Source organism: Perissodus microlepis, chromosome 10, assembly GCF_051167445.1.
Source record: "Perissodus microlepis isolate ML-2025 ecotype Zambia chromosome 10, ASM5116744v1, whole genome shotgun sequence".
NCBI classification, from domain to species: Eukaryota; Metazoa; Chordata; class Actinopteri; order Cichliformes; family Cichlidae; genus Perissodus; species Perissodus microlepis.
In genome coordinates, this window is record NC_140470.1 from 9,753,111 (window position 1) to 9,769,088 (window position 15,978).

At 40.3% G+C, this 15,978-nt stretch overlaps 2 protein-coding genes across 3 annotated transcripts in view; one reads left to right on the plus strand and one right to left on the minus strand.

The window, feature by feature from the left end:
- nlgn2b (neuroligin 2b) overlaps positions 1-5,950 on the plus strand; it is a 66,978-nt gene extending 61,028 nt beyond the window's left edge. For both annotated transcript variants that reach the window (XM_084941823.1, XM_084941824.1), the window contains exon 9: positions 1,086-5,950. In XM_084941823.1, the coding sequence (XP_084797949.1) occupies positions 1,086-2,016 (931 nt within the window). In that variant the 3' untranslated portion in view covers positions 2,017-5,950. The remainder of the gene's footprint in view (positions 1-1,085) is intronic.
- Positions 5,951-10,692: 4,742 nt separating this feature from the next.
- LOC146378780 (endonuclease domain-containing 1 protein) lies at positions 10,693-12,136 on the minus strand. The gene is made up of 2 exons (XM_084941826.1): positions 11,836-12,136; positions 10,693-11,614 (listed from the first exon to the last, which is right to left on the minus strand). Exons 1-2 carry the CDS (start codon positions 12,130-12,132, stop codon positions 11,006-11,008), a joined length of 906 nt encoding a protein of 301 aa, XP_084797952.1. The 5' UTR covers positions 12,133-12,136; the 3' UTR covers positions 10,693-11,005.
- Between the last annotated feature and the right edge of the window lie 3,842 nt (positions 12,137-15,978).

The following is a 15,978-nucleotide window of genomic DNA, read 5'->3' on the forward strand; positions in this document are numbered from 1 at the left end:
AGAAGGACAAGGAGTTACTGTCACAATAAAAAATCAATAGAGAGCCCATGTAGCCACAATTTACCATCTTTTAATTGCTATTTCCAGCATTATGGTAAGACTGTTTCACATGCAAATGTTAGCTAAGGCAAATCAGACTCATTGTTATAAACATGGCAGTGAGTTCAGGGGACTTCACTGCAAGAAATTGATTATGCAGTCAGAATGTGAGCAAGGACTAAAATCTCAAAGGAATGTTTTCAAAAATCATGGAAGTCATAATACCAGGGTTGTGAGGTGCTGAGGGTAGTTTTTGGGGTCTAGTACTACTGTTTTCGTAAAGCTGCCATTATAATCAATGCTTTGTTCACTGCTCTTGCAAACTGTGGCAGCCCAGTGGTTAGCATTGTTGGCTCACAGCAAAAAAGGTTCTAGTATGTAGTCTCTTGGTCCTGTATGTGCTACAGCTTCCTCCCACTCTCCAAAGACATGCACGATAGGTTTTGTGGTGATTCTAAACTGGCCATGAATGTGAGGTAGATAGAATGCTTGAAGTATATACAAAACAGCACCATAAAGTGCTCAGAGCGATCACTAGATCACCATATAAATGCCAGTCTGCTGCTGTTACCACAGGCACCACCCCCCAAAAACATTATGCATTAATGCCCCAAAAGAATACCATCTACAATCACAACTTCACCTCTCCAAAAGGAAGATGTCAAAACAAGTTTTCTGCAGAATATCATGTTATCCAACTTTTTCTGCCTGTGTGCCTATTTTGGAATCCCTAAGCTCCTGCACTGATTCAGAGAGATGCCTGTAGAGGCCAAGTTCCTTGCTGACTTGTGCCTCCATCCCAGCTAAAATGGCAGGTTATAAACTTTAGGAGGTACATGACAACACAAAAGCACAAGGATGACAACAACAAGCATAAACCACCTGCAGTAAAGCACTTGAAGGTTATAGAGTGCCTAGTAATTTGCTATTCTTTCCTCTTTTACCCTCAAATGTCATATCAGTTCCTTTGTTTTGGTTGACTGACTTTATCAAAGCAAAGATAAGGTTAGGTTTATAGCCTAATAATTGTGTCTTGTGTCTTACAGAGACCCTAACCTACCAGTTCCTCAGGACACCACGTTCATCCACACTAAGCCTAACCGATTTGAGGAGGTCATCTGGACCAAGTTCAGCTCCAAGGACAAGCAGTACTTGCATATTGGCCTGAAGCCCCGTGTCAGAGATAACTACCGCGCTAACAAGGTGGCTTTTTGGCTGGAGCTGGTACCGCACCTCCACAGCCTTCACGAGGAAATCATTAACTCCATCACCACCCGTCTGCCACCTGGAGGCACCAGCCGCTGGAAGGCCCCTCATCCTGGCACTCGGTCAACACGGCACCCTGTGGTCTCTACCTACCCACCGGATCCTGACCCTGACAGTTCAGAGAGGCCCCGCTATCCTCCCTTCCCCAGCGAGACGAGGGACTACTCCACCGAGCTGAGCGTAACGGTAGCTGTCGGCGCCTCGCTTCTTTTCTTGAATGTGCTGGCCTTTGCCGCACTTTACTATAAGCGGGACAAGCGCCATGAACTCATGCAGAGACGCCACCGCCGACTCTCCCCGCAACGCGGCACGACAATGGGCATGGGTGTTGGCATGGGAGTCGTAGGGGCCCCACCGCACAACGACCTAGCGTTGAGTCAGGAGGAGGAGCTAATGTCACTGCAGATGAAACAGCAGAGGGTGGAGTTAGAGCACGGGACCCCCTTACCGTCCCGCGGTGTCCACGGGGACCTGGAACCGCTCCGGCCTCCCGTGTGCCCACCTGACTACACGCTGGCCCTGCGGCGAGCGCCCGAAGATGTGCCACTGATGACAGCTAACACCATTACCATGATCCCCAGCACCATTAGCAGCATGCAGCCCCTTCACCCCTTCAACACTTATCCCCCTGTCCCAGCCCCGTCTACTACACCCGTCCCCAGCCACAGCAACAATGCTCTGCCACACCAACACTCCACCACCCGTGTATAGGACCAGGCACAAGCTCTGCTACCCCACTCTGGGCTTACAGAGATGCACCACACAAACTGCTCCATCCAAACTCCACCTTCTCTTCTTCTTTACTCTACTTTTCTCTTTTCTCATTAAGCCCTCAACTAAAGCTGCAGTTTGTAAGATACGAAGCAGTGAAATACCTCTAAACTGTAACCGTAACTCAAGGTGGGGGGGGACTTGATTAAGAAAGGTCCTTTGCCAAAACACCGTCATACTAGATGCATACCGCTTTTCCCCGTCAACGCGCTTTCAACATCTGGTGCTTTGGAGAGCCACCAAACACGCAGCTTTAAGCTTGTAGCTCTCGCAGAGGGTTCTCAGGCTCATCAACAATCAGTCAGACATGTATTGTGGTAGCTCGGTTGTTTTGCGCATGTGTTGTTGTGTCAGTGTAAAAACTATGTTTAACGCCGAATGCAAATATTCATTTTCATTCATTTAGCGAAAAAGATAAAACAGTAGCGAGCAGCTTTGTTTGAGGCAACATATGTCCCGACAAGCTGCCTGTCATGAAGCGCTGATTCCCTGAAACTTACAAATTGCAGCTTTAAAGGCCCAATCTGGAAGTGAAATTTGGCACCCTGTGTTTAGCACTCTGTCCCAACAGCTGTCCCTCCATTGTGATTTTTGGGGATTATTGTTTAGCGTGAAATGTATTTGGCGGGCCTAGAAGGAAAAGGGGTGGAATCCACTGGATAGAGAATCACAACTTTTAATTTTAAAATGCGATTTTATTAATTAGACATATATTTACTGGTTTGTTTGTTTGAGTTTTTTCTTTTTTTCTTTGGTTGTGATGCTAGCTGAATAACATAAAGCATCCCATGGAGATTAAGTTGCCCACGCTTTAAAAAAAAAACCCAACCAAAAACAAAAGTGCATACTCACCACTGCTGCTTTCAAAACATTTCCAGATTGAGGCCTCAACTGTGGGGCGGTACAGGAAATTACTGAATCCCACTCACTTTGTGGGATGCAACCTGGAATCCAGGCTGCCCATTAGAAGTCGCTGCATTTCAGCCACACACACTCTAATCACATCCATTACATTATTTATCTTCATACCCACAATCTCTTTTGTCTGTGTTTCCACTTCAGCTCATTTAACCGCTTCTCTCGTTCTCGCTCTGCATCTGCCCTTGTAGCTCTTTTTATTAAAACCATCGACATAATCCATCTGCATTCCTTTCCTCTTTCTTGCAATCACTTCTAGACTCTCTTTTTCCTTTTGGAGTCTTTTATACAAAAACACAAGTGTAAATGATGTATTATTAATAAATTGTAAGGATATGAATGAAAAAAAAAAAAGATATTCTGATATCTCGTTTTTACCAGCATTCTTGGTGCCAAGTACTGTGATAAAGTTCCTCTTTTACTGGCGTCCAGTGGACCGCCTGGAGAGGTCCACCCTGACTGTATCTTACAAAAGGAATTACCATAAAAAAAAGTGCCAACCCCTTCATCTTTAGTTTTGAACCACACACTTTTTTTAAAACTTTTTTTTTTAATTCCACTCAATGTTGCACTGTGGCTGGTCTCTTCTTTAAAGGGAAATCAGATTCAATATATCCTCTTTTTCTTTTCTTTTTCTTTTTTTTAAGGAGTTTTATTAACAACTTTACTGTGTGGGATATTTGTTGCATGTTTGGATTTTTTTCTGGGTTTTTTTCTAGAAGTTAGCTTGTCATTTTGATGATTTGCCATTTATTTTATTTTGAAAATCTTTTCTTTTTTCTTTTTAATATCCCGTTTCAATATCAGCTGCACTTTGTGGTACTTCAGAAAGTATTAAAGTATTAAGAGATGAATATTGTGTAAAACTATGATTATAACAAAGAGAGTAAATATTTCCTCTTTATTTTTTTCATTCCCTAACACACCGAGGCTGTGCTGCAAAAACTACAGGAAAGACTGATGAAAGCCTTTTTAACCCCCACCCCCTTTTTTTTTTCCCCCTTTTTTTTTTTTTGCTGTTTCTCTTTATCTTTTGCAATGTCGAGCTTGCACAGTCACTGTCTCTGAATCAACCTGAAGATAGCACTTTTTTTAAAGTTAGGGAAAAAAAGAAATGACTACTTTACACAAAGAGTCTAAATAAGGTCTTTGTCTGTGACTGGACATTAACCTCCCTCCTGCTTCAAAGTCTTTGAGGACTGCCCGACAGTTATCTTTTTTCCGTCTGCTCTTTTGTTGTCCCATGTTTCTGGCTTTTGCAAAAGGCAGGAGAAAGGATGAGATGTATTTATGGTCAAAAAAAAAGGTGAGAGAGCCTTGTATGCGCGTTTCACATCTTTCGCACAATCCAACACGGACACGGGTCACACTCTGGACAATGAGGAGGAGGGGGAAAAAAAAACAAAAAAAAAAACAAAGCAAACTAAACAGAAACGGTGACATTAGGACAAACGCTGGACAAACACAGTGCCGATGACAAAAACAGCGACAGTACGATCCGTCAGTGCGCAGAGGATATATTCTGAAAACCCAGTTTAACAGACATTACTCACACAACATAAACCGTGAACGCAAGGTGAGCAGGATCCCCCGTCCTCTTCCTCTCTTGTCCCCCTCCTTCCTTGTGATGTCCCGTCTGCTTAGGATAACCACACTCTGGAGCCAGACTGCCATCCCTCACGCTGGACTGGAGCAAGCTGCGAGGACAAAAGAACAACAACAACAACAACAAAAAAAGAACCCCCCCCCCCCAAAAAAAAAAGGAAAAAAAGAATCCAACAACACATAAAAACAAACTGTACATTTTTTTAAGTGTAAGCGAACAAAACTGGAATTTGTAAATATTATGTTTGTCGTTTGGTTTGACTGACTGGCCGGATCTTTTCTTTGTGACAACAGGTGCAAGTTTTGGTGACTTACATGGTTTTCAAATATGTTCGATTCTCCTTTGTTTCCTTGAACTCAAGGTCAGGTTCCAGTAGGTTGTATGGGCACAGCGTGGTTGAGGGCAGCATGAACATGAAAAAGGAATGTCTACGCCTCAGGTTCGCATAGATTGTGATAAAAATAGTCTTGCCTAAAATGTGGCGTACAGGCCTGACACTATTCCATCAATCATGAAGGCAGCTTTTGAGTGAAATGAATCCCTTCATTGGTTAAAAAAAAAAAAGAAAAGCCAAAGAACAGCTGCGGAGAACACACGAAAAAAGAGGAAATTGAGAAGATTTGTGAAATGAGGCTTGGAAAAAACAACATGTTAGTTCTTTAAATATGCTCAAAAATAGAAAAAAAAAAAGATAAGTTTTTTTATTTTTCTTTGTGATGCTGTTGAATTTACTTGTTGGTGTCTCACATTGTCTCGGGCATTGTCATACAGTATAACCTGTAATTGGGAAGTTGTGAAATCCTTTGTATTCTTTTAGTCTAATTTCAAACTCTAGTAACCACGGTGGTTGTTTTGCTACCTTTTTGCAATCTTGTCTGCACATTGAATTTTGGGGATTATTGATCCAGCTGTTTGTTAGTGAGTTTAAGTTAGCCACAGCATAAGAAAATGTGTGTTTTTCTTTCCTTCTTTCTTTTTTCTTTCTTTTTTGGAAACAAGGGATTTGGACGAGCCAACAGATAACGGAAGCACACTCACCAAGTTTACATGTTTACACTACAGTTTTGATGTTGGCTTAAGGTAAGGGGAGAAAGTATTACACTGATCCAAATATCTTCTTCTTCTTATATAAGATTTAATGCCAGAAAGGTAAAGTGAAGGCTTGCACCTGTTTGTCTGTTTCATTTGATTCAGTAAAACCTGCTTGAGGCTCAAGAGACTGTGAGAGAGCATAATGACCAGAAGGGGTTGAAAGAATTAAAGTTAATATTTCTATTTCAAATAGAGGCTATTACACACTGTATGTTGTGTATCTGAACTGGAAAACATTAAAAGACATTCTTAAACAAATGCTGTGCCATCGCTTTTATGACATGGCTGGGTTTGTACTGCTAAAAAGGTGTTTGTGGTTTGGCCACCAGGTGGCAGAGGAATTCTGCAGCATGTGAACACAACTTGGCTTCCTAGTATTTAAGTATCGCGTTAGCAGGCAAATTCTAATTTACAGAAAGACAAAACATGGCGTCATTTTAGCCTTAGTGTATAAAAGATGTTAGTTACTCTGATGTGAAGTTTCCGAAGTCCATTTTGAAGTCTGGAGAGAAGCATTTCTGCTATTGTTTCCACTGTTGTAAAAATTATTGGATGTGGCAAGGACAGGCAGGTGTAACTGTAAATCTGCATTCTCGTTGGCTTCCAGTTTATGATTTACAAATTAGTAGACCATGAGCAGTTTTGTTTGTTTGTTTGTTTTTAATTCGGTTTGACCCAAAATGAATGAAATGAATGAGCCAATAAATTTGCCCGGAACGTGTTTATAGTAGTCAAGATAGAAAGGACCAGAAGCTTTTTTTGCAACCAGACCTGCTGACCTTCAGATAAAATGCGAATTTAAAGCACTTCCTCTTTGCCTTCATATTTTCAACTTCAAAGTTTTGTCCATGTTTTAGATCACCTATGGTTAGAGTGAGTAAAAATTAATTCCTGGATTTCTGATTTAGTCACTGCCAAGAACCTCTGGTCTGGTAAAAAAAATAAAATAAAAAAAAAATAAAAAGCTATTTAGCCAGTAGTTATTTAGTAAGCTAGCTTAGTTTCATGCTAGCTAGCTCAGTTTCTAGCTTACAGTACTTAATGTTTGCTAACAGATGCAGAGCTCCTGCTGAAAGAATTTGACAATGGAAAGAATCTGACTAATGCAAAACTTCAAAAAGGGGTTAAGAAGGCAAGAAAAATAAAGAAAGAAAAAAATTACAGAGTTAGTTGCTAGTGTTTTTGAAGGCATGTGTTGTCCCACTAGAACAATAAAATGGAACAGGTCAAACATGCCCTATAGCAGCGGTCCCCAACCTTTTTTGCGCCACGGACCGGTTTATGCCCGAAAATATTTTCACGGACCGGCCTTTAAGGTGTCGCGGATAAATACAACAAAATAAAACTAGTACCGGTACCGAAAAAAAGAAGATTTATTCATAACACACGTGAAAAGACCCAGGAAAACCGAGTTAACGATAAAAACGATAACAAAATAACGCTGAAAACCGATAAAAACCCTGAAAACCATACATTTCACACCTGAGCCTCAACTCTCACGGCCGGTACCAAACGACTCACGGACCGGTACCGGTCCGAGGCCCGGGGGTTGGGGACCGCTGCCCTATAGAACTTCACCTGGGTCCTGCAGTCATTTGTAGGTTTTAAGAACTGCCTACAAGACCAGGGTGGATAAATATAATTTTATCTTTAATGGACTCAATCAGGAGAAAACAAATGTATGTTTGGTAAGAAAGCTACATCTAAGATGAATTTGAATGTAAGGAATGTGCTTAAAAACATTATCTTTTGCCTTCTCACTTCTTCCAGTCCAACATTTTGATTGTATTCTTTAAACTTATCAAAGTGGCTATGCAAAGCATTATTTTCTGATTCTATTTGTATTATGATATCTCTATATTGGACATAAATATTACCATTCGTGACCCTGTATCAGGTTTAGCGTACGGCTAGTTTTTCATCTGTAGTCACCTAGCATTTTATGTCTTCCTTTAGCTATATTTTTCAGAGTGTTTCATTGTTTCCTTTCTGTTTCTGGTACCAAGAAACTACTTGATTTTCTTTAGGGTGTTTCAAGGTTACATAAGTATTTTATTTAAAGACTTCGGACACAAGTCTGTTTCCCTGTCTCGTGTTTTTGTACTTGCAGGGTGGCCAGTTCTGTGGTGTAACTGTCCTCGGTGTCATTCAGCTGCCTCTCCAGTGAGTCATTTGTGACACATACTGACGACAGTCCTGTTTTCCACTGCAACTGATGATGCTGATGTCGTCTTTCTACACTGTAGTGTTAGTGATTTTGGCCAGGGGTATTGCAGGCGAGAGATGTTGCACTCAGAATTCTTAATTGAAATCTGCAGAAGAATTGAAAAGTAGTAGCACTTTTTAGAATTTTAGATAGTAAGATAAGTAAGACTTGCATAAAACCAAATAGGGGAAGAGGATGAAGTCAGCTAATTTTTTAAAGCATTTTTCGAAAAAGATTTGACAGGTAATTCTATATATGTAGAATGTCCACTCACATCATTGCCAGTATTGACATCACTCACCATGGTTGGTTGAAGTTCTTTCATTTTTTCTTTAATTTCAAAGGAGCAGTTTGCTAATTGGCATTTTTGTGCATCTCCTTTTCTGTCGTGCCTGTGTGGTCCAGTTTGTGACAAAGTTCATTTAAAAATGTGCTTCAAAATAACTGCCCAAATAAGTGCCTAGAGCCATTTCAATATGCCTTGATTTAACTTCACCTCAGAGGGTAATGTGCTTTTTCCCATCCCTTGGGGACATAGAATGGAGTGTCTCCAACTTTAAGGACTCTTTATTCGTCATATACCTTAAAACCAACCTTCAGCGTCTCCCTCCCTGCTCATTTCTCATTCCCCAACTACATCACACAGCCTCTACCTGATTTCTTCAACCCTGATTTCTGCTTTATTAATGATGATGAGACTATCATAACCATCATACTACTTGTTAGTTGCAAAGAACATTTTCATTATGATAGATTACAGTTTGTGGCAGCATAGTACCCGAGTCAAAAAATAAAACACAATTCTTTGACATGTTTTAGCTCTGCCACAACACTCCCAAGCCGTGCCACACATGCACCAAAATTAGAGCTCCAGTTAATTCTGTGCATTCTGGTAGATAAACCAATGCTTATCCAGCACACATGGTGTAAAAACCATTGCCTTTCGCTGGCTTGGTTTTGCAGAATGCTCATCAAGCAGAGATATGGCTCTGTGTAATATTCGGATCCTCGTGGAAATGTCTGCCATTTGAAGGAAAAAAAAAAAAACTCTGGTTCATTTTTGCAGTAATGCTTCCAGTCTCACCACACCATCAATAGCTGATGAAACCTTCTTCTTAAAAATATAAGGCTACTCATCATTATGTTAAATAAACAGGAGTGAACACAAACTGAGCTCTGATTGTGGTTCAGTTCATTCACATCCAAATAATTCTAATTTCAAAGCCTGGCAGAACTTGGCAGTGAGGGTTTCATGCTAGGAACTGTCCTCTCATCTGTTTATTCAGCTGCTAGTACACAATAATTTGTTATTACAGCAAATACACTAGACTAATGCACTACTTTAGTTGGATAAAGCTAGCAGAACGCTTTCCATTCATTCAGATCCTTATGTGAAAATAAAACCTCCTTTGCCAAAGGTAAATTTCTTTGGTATCAGCGGTCAGTAAATGGTTTAAGAACTTGTTGCTTCTATTTTTACATCTCCGCAGTCAGATTTATACTCCAATCAACTGACCATCTGTTTTCCAATTCCACTTTTGGCACTGTAAGTGAAACACCTTTACAGTGGACAAACAAAAAGGACAGATCATTGTTGCGCATAATGCTTCCTGCAGCTGTGTACAGGCTTCCGTGTTCAACAGTTTTGGATCAATATATAGGAATTCCATAATGAAAAGCCTGAGAACTCAAACTGGTATACAATATATTTAACAGGTTTACTAAACATCATCTTCATCATTTCTTTTATCTGAAACACCACATCCTTATTTATACTTTAACAACTGCTTTAATGAATACACCCACAAGGTTTAGTATAATTCATAAATACATATCACAGCTGTTTAGATGGATGTTAATGTAATGTTAGGTCTTTTGCTCTCTGAATATACTCTCTTGGATGATGTTTTCTGAACCCTAAGTTTTTTTTCTCTCTACACTAGATGGCAGCATTGAGCTAGAAATTATAGAGAACACATCAAAACTTTTTTTTTTTAAAGGGCATCTTGTACAAGGATAACTTTACCAACACAAAGACAGAGCATTGCCTTGTTTTTTGAATGTCCTCAGAATGATCAAATTTAGACTGTTATAGTTCTGGTTTTCAATTTCAGAACTTTACTACAAATGTGGGTTTAAAAAAACATATATATATTCAAAAGTCTTTTATTATTTGTAGGTTAACTAACCGATTAAAGACACTAAAACCCAACAGACACCCATAAAAGTCAAATCCAGTTTTTATATCTGGACAGACAATGAAACTTGCTCCACAATATACCACAGGGAGGCTATTTCTGATCTAACAACACCCTTTCTTTGGCATTTTACAAGAATTTCAAGTAAATGACTCCAGTGGACAGCTGTTGTAGTGTAAGAGGAGCCTTTATGTCTGAAAGCACATTTCTGATTTTTTTTGCTGTCACCTTTAAAACAAGAGCAGTCTGATAATGAATGCCTCTGCAAAAGCTGAAAAATTCCCTCTACACCATGAATGAGTGCCGCGATCTACGAGGCTGTCCAGGAGCAGATATTTGTGTTATATTTCTTGAGAACATCAAAATCATGTATTCCAGTTGTTTTTATTGCAGTTGGATATGACATGCAGTGTTCAGTGTTAGGATTCGGATAAAGAATCCTTTTTGAAAAGTTCATGTATCTGCATCCGGATTAATGCCAAAGTTAATGATAGCCTTATTGAAAACTTTTTACGCAAATGTGTCCATATACTTTTGAAAGTGGGGTTCAAAGATTAGTATTTTACACAAAAGCAACACAAACTCAGTTTGGGATATTAGATTAGGACAATTTATTAAATGAGCCAATTCCCATAGCCTTCCACACAAGATTACATAACAGTATTGCAATCCTTTTCTAAATACAGTAGTCCTCCTCTAAAGCCTGAAAACCATCACCCAGAACATTTTTATTGAATGAAGAACATTTTATTTCATTTTATTCTGATACGGACTCCTTTCTTAGATAATATCTTGCAGGACAAAATTTGAATTACCTTACTTCTGCTATCATTGTTTTTATTATTGTTAATGGCTGTTGTTAGGCTACATAAACCCATATGCACAAAGAAGATGTAGCTGAGATAGCATTCAGATGGTGTGCTGCAGATAAAGAGGAAGGGGTGAGGGTGAGACACAGTTGTCGTAGAAGATCTGAAGGTTGGTGTCGACTTCGATGTTATTTCTCAGAAACATTTCAAGCTCCAGGACTGTCATCTCGTGGATGCTGTTGCCCTCTTTGGCGTTTTTGGCTAGGGCTGCATGGGATGGGAAGAGAACGCGAACGTCGTGGGGTGCGTTGCGGTCATACTCGGTGCAGCAGTAAGCAGACCACACATCTTCGGGGATGGCCACGCGGTTCTGATTGTTGCGACGGATCATGTTGCCCCTGGTGGTCACTCCGGTGACAATGTAGGCAGTGCCACGGCAGAAGTTGTTAAGGCGCACCCGGATCCGCTCCTCGTACTCTCGCCAAGGCCCAATGTTAAACTCTCGTATCTCTGGGACCACGTTGGTCAGTGTATAAGTGGCAGCGCGGTCGTGTGGACTGGACTGATGCTGGTCTGGGTTCAGGTGACCTCTTTCATAAAGAACCACATCAGAGTAGTCATCCAGCACTGCCTGGCTGTCCTCAAACTTCATGTGCAGGTAGCCAGTTGGGAAGGGCAACATGTTCCCATTGCCATCGAGCTCTGCCAGCTGGGGAAATGAAATAAAACTTAAAGCAGTCTTTAACATGCCAAGAAATAGCACAAGATACCCAATAAAAGTTCTTTATGCAAGGCCTTTATGTCCCTTTTTCTTTCCAATTTTGGCTTCCTTGAAAGCCTCTTTTTTTAACAAGTGTGGAATATCTCATTAGGCAATGGCTAAAATTCAAGGATTAATGAATGAAAAAAAAGTATTTTTGAAAGACTAACCTGTGGCTCGTACATCCAGGGGTAGTCCACACGTCTGTCTCCCTCAGTTTTCTTGAAGGTATAAGCCGAGTAAACTGGGATCCTCTTAGAAGGATCGTACAAGGTCACATAACGGGGTTTGTCAGCATATCGCTGGCAGATCTTCTTCAGTTTGGTGTCGACAAAACCCCGCGGCGGAGTCCCCATATAGAGGGAGTCCTTGCATCTCTCCACATGATTAAAATCTTGAACAACTGTTGCTGATGTGAGACTACTGATTATAAGAGCACAAACTAAAGGCAGCTGCAGGATCTCCATGGTCAACGTGTCTCTTCAATGTCTCGCACTGTGCTCTCTGCAGAACTATGACAGCGTAGGGTGTACGGTTAGGATTTAAATGTCACACAGCAGATAGGCAAAGCAGGAAGTGTGTGCGCCAAAGACAGGCCTTCTAATGGATGGTGGCATTGATATGCAGGTTTGCTGCAGTATAGGTCAAACATACAGTGTTTAAAGCTTATGGACCTGTTGTGGTTAGGTTAAGTGCATCAGCTATATTGACTTTTAAGCTAACTATCAAAACTTTTTTAATGTTCTTAATGAAGTCGTGGCTTGATTTTTGAGACAGAAGCCGATATCATACTGATGGCATAATCAAATAAATTCAAAGAGGATAGCTAGGATGTCACAATGACTTATTTTTCCCAAGAAAAACTGTAATTGGTATTCACTCTCGCATAAGCCCGAGGTCTGCTGAACGATAATGAAACAGAGGACACTGGAATGTATTCAAGAAGATGCTACTGGAGGAATCCTAAAATGCAAATCCATCTAATCTATGTTGGTGATGAACAAAAGGCTCACAGCCCAGAAAAAGGCACTACGTATACACGTTTCGCAGTAAAGTACTACTCACCGTGAAGCATGGATAAGCCAGAGGCATGAACAGATAAAGGATGGAAATTCAGCTACATAGTGACACTAGGTAACTATGTCATTCTCCTGTATAGCTGAAAACAATAGTTAAACTAGAGCATAATGACTTGGACAAGGATAATCGAGTGTTTATAAGCTTTGGTACCAAAGATGGTATTGTTTTTAATACATATAGCCAAGAATAAAAAATTCTAAATGCAAGTTTTGTGAGGACACTGGAGCAAAAGTACTTCATAGCAACTCAAGAAACTTCCCTTGCAGTACAGTGCAAGTATTTCTTAGCAAATGGCTCAGTGTTCTGCCAAAACGGCTTCGGCACTTATTTTGGCAGCTCACTGTGTACAGAGCGAGTAATCCATCTGAAGACGGCGTCCTTTTTCCAAAGTTTTTTTTTCCTCTTTGTCCTCTCACTTATAATAACAGCTTTTGAACCTATCTTGCATATTCTTTATTTTTTACTGTATATTTTTCTTCATCCAACTCGTTGTCAGCCAGTATTTGATGACAGGCTCTCCTTCTTATCAAGCTCATTTGAGCCTGTTTTCCACCTCATAAACATATCAAGCCACCTCCCACGTGTCCTGTCAGGTTGTTTGCTTTAATTAACCATGCTAGGATGAAGATTAACATTTGATTCAGGGTTACCTGTACCCACCTTTTGCAGATGGAAAGAATTGGAAAGTGTGTGAAAAGCTCAAAGTTATGGATGTGCAGCTGAGGCGTCTAAAAGCTTTGACATTTACTGTAAGCTGCCTTTTTTTATGACAATTTGAATAATCTCAAAATACCAGTCCAAGGAGCTAGATGGTGACGGATTCTGTTATAGCAATACAAAAGCATACAAAAAGAGCAATTCATGGAAAATGTTTGTTCATATTCATATTTTAAATATAGACAAGTGTATTGATTTTTTTTTCTCATTAAAATCAGTTCAAATGAACACACTTAGGCTTTCGGGGTATGTCCAATATGAAGTGATGGGAACCACACATGTAAATAATGTGCGATGCAAAGCAAATAAAAGGAGCTACACGTCAGCGGCGGGAGTTTGTGGAGCTGTCCATACTGCCCTCTGCCAAAGTCGGTGTTATGCAAATGGAACTGTCAGATTAGCCGGAGCAACAATCCTTCACTGCCCTAATAAGTCAATTTGAGTGACTGAGTGTTGTTATTCATTGAGGGACCAGCTTGCCTCTCTGATCTAATCTTGAGTTATGACAATCATAACTTATGTAGCCGGGGCTGATGATGCAGTTATGTGAACGGACATTTTTCAGCTGTCAGCATTTTTACCAATTAAAATTATAAATCCAGACCAAGTGTGTAGTCCCGGCTCCACTGCCCTCTGCTGCTCTTCGAGGGAAACAGAAACTCCAAAGTACCGGTCTGGTTCCCTTCATAGAAAAATGGTCAGTGTGATGAAACTGTGCTATCAGATTGTGAATTTTGAACAAGGCTCTAGCTCAGCAGAGAAACCCATTTAACAGAGAATCTTATCAGCCAAAAATGATACTGTTAAAAAAAAAAAAAGCTTTTGAAACAGTGCTAGATCTCAGCCAGCAGGCATCCTTCCGCCTGCCTGACTGCATGTCTGTGTGTCTCTTGGGGTGGATCAAAGAGGGCAAGAGTACTTTTCATACAAAGTTCTTTACAAACATGAAGCATCACTCTGTTTCAATGATGCTCAGACAGGCAATGAACATGTGATCAGAATACAGGAAGAATGTGCATGGCTGTTGAGCAATTTAATTACAAATGAAGTGCTTAATGATGGCTTAGTATTGATGAATAAATATATAATGCAGTACATTAAAGCAATTCCATGTATGACACACTTTTAAATACATATTTATTTAACCTTTATGATACAGGTAATCCCACTGAGACTCAATGTCTCATTTACAAGACAGACTTGTTTTAAACAAACATAAAAAAAAATACAAGAATAAAGTAGTTAAAAATGTTTGCACAATCATATTAAAAACAAGAGTGATTCCATAAAACATAGACACACATATATTTACTAGTGATAATGCATTTATAGCATCAATCTGCTCTAACGCACAGCAGTTTTGCCATTATGCAATATTGCATATTAGCCACATGGAGGCACTACAGGCTCGTCTGTTTTGTTTCCTCGTGCCCTCTCTCGTGATAACTGCATGAAATCACGTTTATATATATGGTCATATGATGGCAAACTGTTTTTAATTTCCAGTCTTTGCTTTTGTTTCTCCACTTTGTGCATCAGTGTATTATTGCTCCGTTATAGTCACGGTAAACTAATGCATCACAAAGTTTAAATTACATCCACATTTACACGAACTACTTTGAAGATGACAGACAAGACTGCAAAGAAGAAAAAAAGTTACAGGACTGAGAGTTTATGCTCCCAACCACTTGAGAACAGATTGTAGACCTTCATTGAACCACCAGGGGGCACAATTTAGCAGGTATTGCTAGCCTGTGAGACTTTCCCCGCTTAGTTCTGCAGCAAAGACCGCTCATTGGTCCAAACACCCACATGGGGTTGAGCCCTGACCAATAGACTTTGAGCTGATCAGGGACTGTTGCTAAGGCACTTCAGGGGAAAGAAGGAAGAAAAAAAATCTTCCAGCAGTCTGATTCCACCTTTTCACTCTTTACATTTGTCTGGCTGCTGTCCTCTTCATCTCTGCCTCTCACTTTCACTCGCAGCTGAGAGGTCTGCCTGCTCGTTATTGGTCGCCGACGGGTGAAACGAGCGGAGAGGAGTGAGCGGTGGCTTTGCATTGTTAAAGCCACAAAGACAAGACCCTCCCTTCATGAACCAAAAGCTGTAGCTCCACCTCCCCTCAGTTATCCTGTCACTTGACATTTGAGCTCAGCCAACGCTGGCTAGCCTCTCTGTCACCATTTCACTCTGCTTCACTTTCCAGCGCACCCAGAAAGACAACACCGCGGGTATTGAGCCCTTACACGGTACACACTGAAACTGTGCTTCTGTGAGCCTTTGCGGGGTTTTTTCAGTGTTTTGGGGCAGGAAAAATGTTGTAACAAGAACACATGAGATATGTCATACTGGTGTAATATCTCTCTCCCTCTTTCTCTCTCTCTCCCTATATATAGGGAGAGAAAATATATATATATATATATATATATATATATATATATATATATATATATATATATATGAAAGGGGGACATGATAAGGTAAACGAGTCGCCAGTCTATTTATGCATAAATACG